Source organism: Sinocyclocheilus grahami, unplaced genomic scaffold (genome assembly GCF_001515645.1).
Source record: "Sinocyclocheilus grahami isolate Dianchi unplaced genomic scaffold, SAMN03320097.WGS_v1.1 scaffold80.1, whole genome shotgun sequence".
Lineage (NCBI taxonomy): Eukaryota > Metazoa > Chordata > Actinopteri > Cypriniformes > Cyprinidae > Sinocyclocheilus > Sinocyclocheilus grahami.
In genome coordinates this window covers 1,640,702-1,651,026 of record NW_015505259.1, presented here as the reverse complement: position 1 = coordinate 1,651,026, position 10,325 = coordinate 1,640,702, and the positions used below count along the sequence as shown (strand labels likewise).

Genomic DNA, 10,325 nt, shown 5'->3' with positions numbered 1-10,325 from the left:
GACTGGAATTGGGAACCGCTGGGCTACATCATGTGTCATTCACCGGTGAGAAAACTTTTAAAGTACTACAATACCAGGAAGGAAGATCGGGTTGTTGATATTTGTCTGCCATTCTCGCTCTGTCTGCACAGCGTGCATGAATGCGCTGATGACTATCCTGTCTGCGCGAACCGGGTGCAGGTAGGAAATCCAATTAAAACGCTCAGACCAAGCGTTTTGATTGGACGAACATTTCTTGGTCCTATGCCTTCCACAGAATATATATAAATACATTTAGACCACTTAACTTAATGACTGCTATCGGGATGTGAAGAGACTTTCAACCAGCATAACAAAAAATGTTTCTGAAGACAATCACCTATTGCACCTTTAAAGCAACAGTTTTTCAATAACGAGAAGAATATGTAAAAGTATGGTATTTGGGGTAAAAAAGCGCCCAATAATGGCAATAATAATTAGTGAATAATTCACCTAATGGTGAAAGGCACAATAATTAACAATTAATAGATGCAGCCATTTTTTCTTTTGTTGACATGACATGGTTAGATTCAGATGGTAAACATCAAATATTATGTTGGGTGTCCACCTTAGAGATAATCACCATGTTTATAATGAAACCATCATATTTAAAAACATGGTATTAATCATATCATATAATAAAATATAATTAGTTTTTACTACTATAAATATATATTAAGTTATTATGGGATCTCCTTCAATGCTTTCAGAATCTTTTTTTAAATTTTCTTTATTTTAAAATATAGTTTTATATTAACATTTTAATGACAGTATATTTATTGAACATTATTTATCAAAATAAGCAGAAAATAGCCTAGTACGAACTTTGCTAAAGTGATTGTTTTGAACAAGTATTAACTTTACATTATAAAAAAAAAATATTTTAGCTAAAGTATATATCAATAATGTGTGCCTTTTACCTCACGATTGTTGTGTCTGCTCAACTGTGCTCCTTCCTGCAAAAAAATTCTCTATGAAGCATTTCAGTCAGGTTTCAGGCCCCACCATAGCACAGAAACTGCACTTGTTAAAATTACAAATGACTTGCTTCTTGCTTCAGACCAAGGCTGTACCTCATTGCTAGTTTTACTTGATCTTAGTGCTGCGTTCGACACTATAGATCATGTCATACTCATAGATCGATTACAAAACTATAACTGCATATCATAATCTTGTACTGCAGTTATATCTGATCAAATGCACATTATTATTCTTTAGTTTGGGTTAAACAAATAAATTTTGCTTGGTTGGAACAGCAGCTACACTAATTATGTCTCTATTGGTTTCTCTGTTTTTGCCAAACATTGATTGACATCCTGTGGTAACTAGGATTTACACAAGCTTCAGTCTGGACCCAGAACACCTGAGAAGAGATGATGCCAACCCCTCATAGGACCTCAGATGATGCCAACCCTGAAACAACATACAGAACTACCCCATTTTGCTATAAAAGTTTGATTGCATCATATAATAATTGCTGTTAATAGTGTTCATCGTCTGTTTGATTACGTCTTTAATTGATTTTTCCGTACATTTCGGCCATATGTACATTGACTGACAGTCACCACTGATAAGCTACCACTAAATAATGTAGAAACTTAATTTGCTGTAAAGTTGCTTCGCAATGATTTGTATCGTGAAAAGCGCTGTACAAATAAACTTGAATTGAATTGAATGATTGTGAAACACGAAACACCTCACTTACATGATTTTATGGTGAAATAGTTATTTTTCATGTTAATAAGGTCAATTTGGAACAATAACAATGCACTGTGGCTTTAATCCAGTGCAAGCGGTGCAGCAAAAATAAACTTGGCGCCGAAACAATCTGCCGCTTCTGCTCTGCTACGCGCTGCCTCTGCGTGCGGTGTGAACGCTCTAATCTGTTTACATGGGCGCCGAAAAAAATATGCGCCGTTTATGCGCTGCTTATGCGTGTAGTGTGAAGCCGGCATAAGCCCAGATCTTTTTGGTTGCCATACATTGACATTAACTAAAAAAACTAACATGTGGCTAAACTAACAATGGCACATGCCACTGACCACCATCAGATTCAGAAGAGGCATTGAAGATGCAAGTGGAACTCCAAAGCCAGTGTTTTCACTTTGAATTCTTTACTTTGATTCTTTACTCACATCAATATTATTTTTGTCTCTGTTCTATTATTAACAAGCATATACTAGTTCTTGAACATCCTAAATACTGACCTTCTACAGGGCATTCAAATGGCTTGGTACCTAGGTGTGTGATACTGTGCCCCTTCAGGTGCTCGGCCCGTGTAAAGGATTTCCCGCATCCTTCCTCTTGACATGCAAACCGTCTGTCATCATCATGCTTCCTGTGAATGAAGATCAACACCTAATGAATCACTTTCAGCAGCATGTTGAACAATATGTACTGTATTTTGAAATTACGTTATATTTTTAGGCTTGTTTGCCTTTATTTTGTGAGAACAGCAGAGAGAGAGGATATACAGTGAACATGTGCATGCATGTATGGGTATAAGAGGGTCAAACTTATCCTCCTCACCGTTTGTGCCGGAGCAGTTTGGACATGCTTGTGAAAGTCCAACCACACGAGTCAGAATCACAAACAAATGGTCTTTCACCTGGGAAGGAAAAGTGAGAGAGGGATGTTAGAAAACTGAAGTAATATTACTTTAATCCAAGTATCTGCTTATTTGTTCACCTGTGTGACTGCGGAGGTGTATTTTGAGCCGACAAGCTTTGTCATATCGCTTGTCACAGCCAGGATAGGTACAAGCGAACTGAGCCATTTCTCTGAAGTGGGTCCTGTTGTGGGAGAACAGGGCACTGAAAGTGATGAAAGTCTTCTCACATCCTGAGGAGGCACAGAAACACCAAAATCAAGTTGGTATTACTACCTGTAATATTGCTTAACGTCAACTTTGGCCTAGAAATCGGTTAAGATATCAATTCAACTCACCTGGGAACTCACACTTATGTGGTCGCTCTGGTTCGAAGTGTGTTCTCTGATGATTAGTGAGTCTCGTGGCAGTGCGAAACCTCTCACTGCATACTTCACAGATAAATGCATTTTCCTGATCATGTGCTTTAACGTGAGCTTTTAGATTGTAAACTGTGGTGAAGCGACGACCACAGTTTTCCCATTCACATTTATAAGGACGCACTTTGTCATGAGACTGCAGGTGGCGTTTCAGCTTGTATGATGTTGTGAAGGACCAATCACAACCCTCCACTGTGCACTTGAAGGGACGCTGGTCCTCTGTGTGAAGAACCAAGTGGATTTTGAGATTTTGCCTGGTATCAAAGGTGCTGGAACAGCCCGGCTGGGGACATCTAAACTTTACTACAGAACCTTTTTTGGTCAAACCTGACACAGTTAATAAGTTTATTGGTTGTAGTTGTTCACAAGTACTTGGTTTGCTTTTTGAATTTTGGCAAATACTACGATCATCTTCTATAGCACAAACAGTTCCTTCTTGCTTAATTGATGAGCAAGAGTCCAGAGTAACACCTATTTCTGAGAGAGAACAGTCATCAGCTAGATTCAACTCTGAATCACTGCCGGCGAATCTGGCTTTAGGCTCATCTTGTAGACTTGAGTTAACATTGCTAATTTTCCCAATGGACTTACTTCCCCCATCATAATTGAGCAGCACAAGATCTTCATTGTCTTTCATTCCCAAATGTTCTTTTAAGCTTATCATACCATCCTCCTTGTAAGCGCATCCCTCTGGTGGGGTGGCTAGGGTCAAGATTCCATTTTCAATAGTTACAATAATACTCTGATTGTTAATCATGATGGTCCCAGAGAACGTTTCATGCACAGGTATTGGAGTCCCATCAGAACCACAGTCCCCATTACTGCTGGACTCTTGATTTGCATAATCCATCATATTAATTTCAGGGGCAACCCTGCTCTCTGGAACAAATGCAGGGCTATTATATTTTGTGACACACTGCATCAGTTCTTCTGTTGAATGTTCAACTAAATTATTGCTGAGCATTTCTACAGTAGAGACCTTTGGCGTTTGACTGCCCCTAGCATAGCCTTCTGACAATATTGGATCTCTATTCTCAGCCAAAAGACAGATCTCATGTCTAACAATTTGGTCTGTTGTCTCAGATCTGGAATTTAAATTACTGTGGCTTGACAAATGTCCCAATTTGGATGTTCTGTTGAAGTTTTCATTTAAATATACTGGGGAACTGAGAGTCTTGGGTGATGATGATCCATTCACTTCAGCTTTGTGTTGAAAGCTCATTTGTCGTTCCTTACAGTCATCTTCTTTGTGCACTATATTAAAAACCACATATAGTTCCTCGGGGCTCTTGTTTGAGGAGGTAGAGGTGTTGCTGAGAATCCTCTCTGTCATGAGTCTTTGTTCACAGCTCTCGGAGTCCAGAAGGGGAAGCGCCATTTGCAGATCGTTGTCATCGTGTTCAACTGCCCTGTCAAACTCGGAAGGCAGCAAGTCCAATTCATTAACCACCCTTTGTTTAGACGCATTCACGTCACCGAGTTCTGCATCTGAGGACTGAACATCATATTTCTTACCATGGTTGTTTTGAAGAGACAGAGCGCTGCCATTTTCCGCAACTCGAAGCGGTGAGGATCTGGCCCGGTTGTTGTTGGCGTCACTTTCTAAGCCCAGCGATCCCGAAAGTCCTGAGATCACATTTTCAGTCAGACGTGTTCTCGCATGAATCGCAGAAGCTGTTGTCTGCTGAGAGAATGTCGTGTGGAGCGGGACGCCATGTTGGTGCTGGGTGTTTTTGGTGTCAGTAAGCCCCTGGATTTCCATCTTGGTGTCCCTGTAGCAGCAGCACATGAAAGCTCCGCCCTTCACATATGAGAGCCCGATCCTGATAGGCCAGTATAGATATTGTGTCATACCAAACACGTATGCCAAGATCCTCGATAAAAAAAAAAAAAGAAGAAAAACACAAATTGGTCTCACTCTCCTTGATGAATAGCAGTTTTTGGTTACATTTATTTAATTAAAAGGAGCTTTCAGTTATTTCGTTGAGTGCGATGAAAATATTGGGATAACATGAACAATTATCTCATTGACATTAACTGAAAACAGCATTAAGTGTGTTTTGAGCAAGAAGAAAAAAAGGGGATGTGTTAGTTTTTGATGATTTATTGAGTTTCAGAATTTAGAAGAGTTTCTGTTTGGGATTTAAATAAGGCTTGTGCTTAGGCTAAAGAGGAGTAGGTGAAGAACCCTGCTGGAAAACCCTAGCCTAAAACTGGTTGGCTGGCTTAATCTGGTCTTCTGGCCTGACCAGCAGCTTAGATTGGTTGAAATGTATTTTTTTCTTTACTCCAAAACAGTTGTTGAAAATAACAGTGAAGTGATCACTACATCAAAATGTTCCACACTGTTTAGTAATTAAAGTTAACATAATTAACATGTTAATGTGCATTACTGTAAGAGCTTTTTCTCAGCAAAGAGAAAAAACAAGGTGAATGCAATCATAGATTTAAAACTGATAATACCAGCTACATATGAATGTTTTACATGTTTTGTACATTACATATTCTGCAAAACCTTAAACAAGTTTAGGCAGTTAGACTGTTTGCAAATCTCATGGACTTTTTTTTTTTTTTACAAAACACTAACATTCTCAGTCAGTAAAACACAATTTGCACTGTGATGAACTTGTGATGCAAAACCATAAACACAACAAAGCAGAAGTTAAGCACAATTGCAACACAGCTGTCATCATTTACACACAATGATTCAAAATTATTCACACTTGTTTCTAAATATGTGATCAGAATGTACAGAATATAAGCCAGTTCAAAGTGCACAGATAGCATGGGTGCATCCATCAACAATGGATAACAATTTGAGAGGTAGAGAAGAGTGAGTATATCAGAATCAGAATGAGCTATATTGCCAGGTATGTTTACACATACGAGGAATTTGTTTTAGAGACAGAAGCTCCACAGCGCAACAGAATGACAGTGACAAGACAGGACACAGATAATAAAAATAATATAAAAATAGACCAAATAGACAATGTACAAAAAAATAATAATAATATAGACAATTTTGTATGTACAGGTATGATATGTGCAAATTTGAAATGTAACTAAGTATGTGTGTTAAATAAATAATGTATACTAGTGTTGTGTGTTCCACGATTATTGTTAAGTGAAAGTGAAAGTGACGTGACATGTGGCCAAGTATGGTGACCCATACTTGGAATTAGTGCTCTGCATTTAACCCATCCAAAGTGCACACACACAGCAGTGAACACACACCCGGAGCAGTGGGCAGCCATTTATCCTGCGGCGCCCGGGGAGCAGTTGGGGGTTCGGTGCCTTGCTCAAGGGCACCTCAGTCATGGTATTGAAGGTGGGAGAGAGCGCTGTACATTCACCCCCACCTACAATCATAACCTTTGGGTTATGAGTCCGACTCTCTGACCATTAGGCCACGACATCCCCATCTCACTTAAATATGTTAAGTGAGATGTATTGCCTGAGGAAAGAAACTGTTCCTGTGTCTGGTCATTCTGGTGCTCAGTGCTCTGTAGCGTCGACCAGATGGCAACAGTTCAAAGAGGGAGTGTGCTGGATGTGAGGGGTCCAGAGTGATTTTGGGGTTGCAGGAGGTGTGAATTGTGTTTTTTCAAACCTGCAATAAAACTCGTTCAGATCGTCTGCCAGTTGTTGATTCTCCACAGTGCCGGGGTATGGTGTCTTGTAGTTGGTGATGTTTTTCAGACCTTTCCACACTGAAGCAGGATCACTGGAAAATAATTGGTTCTTTAGCTTTCCAGTATAATTCCTCTTTGCCACTCTGATCTCCTTTTCCAGTGTGTATTTGGCCTGTTTATACAAGAATCTGTCCCCATTTCTGCGAGCATCTTCTTTGGCCTGATGGAGCTGTCTGAGTTTTGCAGTAAACCACAGTTTATCATTATTAAATGATAAGAATGTCTTGGTAGGAATGCACATGTCTTCACAGAAACTGATACAAGATGTTAGTCTCTGTGAGCTCGTCCAGATTGGTGGCAGCAGCTTCAAAAACACTCCAATCAGTGAGGTCAAAACAAGCTTGTAAATCCTGCTCTGCTTCATTAGTCCATCTTTTTACAGTCCTTAATACAGGTTTAGCTGATTCCTATAGGTCGGTATAAGATTAACTAAACCGTGATCAGAGAGCCCCAAAGCTGCTCGTGGGACGGAGCGATATGCATCTGCCTGCGAGGAAGATGAAGTCCTCTGGATGGACCCAGCTCTAAGACGTGATCCTGAGGCAGAACAAACATACATAGATACATACATTCATTCCTTTTTGAGAGAAACCTGTTAGTTGGCATATTCACCAAACTTAGGTGTGATTTCTTCTGTGTTTTTTTAAATTGCAAAATGTTTACTATATACAATTAAAACATTTTTATAACTACAGTATGTGAGCCTGGACACAGTGTTCTCCATTTTTTGATGTATTGTCTAAAGAATAATCTGTAATGCATGTATTATTGACTAAAGTGTATATGATTTGAAAGCTTTGTTTGATTTTGCCAGAAGAGTCAGGGGTTCTGTGAATTTAGTTTGAAGATTTGGATTTGTGTTTAAAGTTTTGAGAAAACGAGAGATGGTTTTGAGAAATGTGTTTTAGCAATTCAGAAAAAACTGTAATAAAGTGTCTTTATGGTTCTATTGCTTGGACTTATGTCCCTGTTACATATAAGGCTTCTGCTCACTGAAGCATGTGTATGATGTATTGGATGTCGATGTACCTCAACTATCTCTGTATGCTTGACTACTTCTGTTAAAGTCCCACCCTGTGCACACCCCTACTAAAATATATAATCTAAAACATCACGTTGCATTTAAAGCAATAAAGACAAATATGGCAGGTCCAATGCAGAGTGAACAAATTATTTGCAGTTGTACTTCGTAACTGTCTTTTCACAAAGAAATAAATCACACCTTGAATTGAACGTAAACATATGAACATTTTATTATCTTGGTATCAGGATAGATTATGTCTTGAGTGAACTAATCAAATAAAGACAGAAAAGACCAACTTTGGCATATTAACTTAATTAAAAAGGAGGAACACAAAGGCCGTCGCTAATTTGTCTGTCAAGCTTCTCACTGACTAACATCCTTCATACTCTATTTTTGTGATCCTGTTGCTGTATGAGGCTCCATTACATCTACAGAAGTGGGGCCAAAAACTACTGCTGTTCTTTTGAGAACAAAAACGCCAGCATGCAGTCCTCCCACATTCACCCAAACGGTGTGCAATTTCCGCCACAGCCCCTCCATCTGTGACAATGCCTGCAAAAGATGGTTAAAATATTATGTAGGCCATTATACGGAGAAATGGACTTTCTGCATTATACATGACAAGGACCTAGATAAGATTCATATATATTCAATATATTAAACTTAAAAAAATAAAATAAAGATCCGGGTCCCATGAAAAGCCATTAATAATCATTGTATTTTCACTCCAAAATGCTTTTAATGAACCACATTATGAACTATGAAAAGGATCTCATAGTAGCCATACCTTCAAGAAACATTTTTTATCCTGGGTCAGCAGTACAGCTTTTCCTGTACCAGGTTTACAAACTCGAGCCATTTCTCGAAGACATAAAGGGTATAATTCCCAGTTCTTCTTCTTGGATCCCATTCTTTAACACACACACCCCACAAACAGTTTAAAATACAATTAAAAATTAATATAATGATACATAATTATATGATATATAATAATACAAATTAAGATTTATTATAAAAAAATCTTAATAATAAGATTTTTAATTGCAATAATAAACTGGAATAATTCTAAAATTGCATAGCTCCAGATGTCGGTCAGTACCTTTTTCCAAAAGGCATGTCAGTAATGATGATATCCACTGAACTGCTTCTCATGGGTAGATTGCATAAGTCCCACTGAACTATGTCTAAGGGCAAGCCTGAAGAGCTACAAATACAACATGAAACACCGATAATTTATGGGCAGGGAGCCCATAAAAAAATTAAAAAAATTAATTATATATATATATATAATTAGGGGTGTGCGATATTGACAAAAAATCATTTCTATTTTCTTGGATTTTATAGATAATAATTAGACGATATTTTGCTGAGACAGCTGACTCCTAATGTTTTTCAATACGTTTAAATGTACTTTTATGGGCATTTTTACCTTTATAAAGCCATTTTTCTAAAAGTGTGCATTATCTTTTGAGTCAAATTCTTACATTTAATCAGTGAATAAGAATAATAAGACATTTGGGTTGTTACCAAGCAAATGAAATCAGTATCAATAAAATTCATCTTTGCAATGCAGAGGAAACACAGAAGCTGCACCTGAATTGGCATTTAGATGTATTTATTATACTGTTTAGTGCAGAACATGAATGCTTAACCTGCAATTACAAATGCATAGATAATGTTTTGATATATTAAACATAAAACGTTGAATGTTATTTGAAATGATTTAAATAATTTACAAAAACAGGCAATAAGGTGTCTAAAACGCAAGTCTCTTAATTAACTTCTTGTTTTTTGAACTGTTGTAAAAAAAATCAATATTACGTTTGTAATCATGGTAATTTTGGAGAAAGAAATGGCACTCTTTGTGTGATATTGATATGAAATGATATAAATATATACATTTTCTGTCCCCATATCTTGAATTTTGTGATTGTTCTAAATGCATTTTAATAGACTGGATTGTGCAGTGAAAGAACACACTCTAAATGCGCACACACACAAGTCTAGACTTCACGTAATGTGTGCGTGCAACTCTGTAGAGGGGTTTTGAATAGTTTTTGTCAAGTAAAAACAACAATTACGATATTATCACAGACGATATATATCGCACACCCCTAATATTACTTGTGAGGCCGGTTGGATGTACTGCCAAATTCTCTGAAACGCCTTTGGAGACGGCTTATGGTAGAGAAATTAACATTCAATTCACGGGCAACAGCTCTGGTGGACATTCCTGCAGTCAGCATGCCAATTGCACGCTCCCTCAAAACTTGCAACATCTGTGGGATTGTGCTGTGTGATAAAACTGCACATTTTAGAGTGGCCTTTTATTGTGGCCAGCCTAAGGCACACCTGTGCAATAATCATGCTGTCTAATCAGCATCTTGATATGCCACACCTGTGAGGTGGATGGATTATCTCGTCAAAAGGAGAAGTGCTCACTAACACAGATTTAGACAGAAAACAATATTGTGAACAATATTTGAGAGAAATAGGGCTTTTGTGAACATAGAAAAAGATTTAGATCTTTGAGTTCAGCTCATGACAAATGGGGGCAAAAACAA

General features: G+C 38.0%; 2 protein-coding genes across 5 annotated transcripts in view; both read right to left on the bottom strand.

The window, feature by feature from the left end:
- LOC107586351 (zinc finger protein ZXDC-like) overlaps nucleotides 1–4,864 on the bottom strand; it is a 12,083-nt gene extending 7,219 nt beyond the window's left edge. For 2 of the 4 annotated variants that reach the window (XM_016273672.1, XM_016273673.1), the window contains exons 1-4: nucleotides 2,965–4,864; nucleotides 2,707–2,859; nucleotides 2,548–2,626; nucleotides 2,226–2,356 (exon numbers count right to left, since the gene is read on the bottom strand). In XM_016273672.1, coding sequence (XP_016129158.1) covers nucleotides 2,226–2,356; nucleotides 2,548–2,626; nucleotides 2,707–2,859; nucleotides 2,965–4,834 — 2,233 coding nt within the window. In that variant the 5' untranslated portion in view covers nucleotides 4,835–4,864. The remainder of the gene's footprint in view (nucleotides 1–2,225; nucleotides 2,357–2,547; nucleotides 2,627–2,706; nucleotides 2,860–2,964) is intronic. The other 2 variants (XM_016273675.1, XM_016273674.1) reach the window with 2 other exon arrangements.
- A 3,139-nt stretch (nucleotides 4,865–8,003) lies between these two features.
- The window catches only part of LOC107586349 (THUMP domain-containing protein 3-like), a 16,348-nt gene continuing 14,026 nt past the window's right edge, over nucleotides 8,004–10,325 (bottom strand). The window contains exons 8-10 of the mRNA XM_016273671.1: nucleotides 8,861–8,965; nucleotides 8,549–8,672; nucleotides 8,004–8,313 (exon numbers count right to left, since the gene is read on the bottom strand). Of these exons, the coding sequence (XP_016129157.1) occupies nucleotides 8,149–8,313; nucleotides 8,549–8,672; nucleotides 8,861–8,965 (394 nt within the window). The 3' untranslated portion in view covers nucleotides 8,004–8,148. The remainder of the gene's footprint in view (nucleotides 8,314–8,548; nucleotides 8,673–8,860; nucleotides 8,966–10,325) is intronic.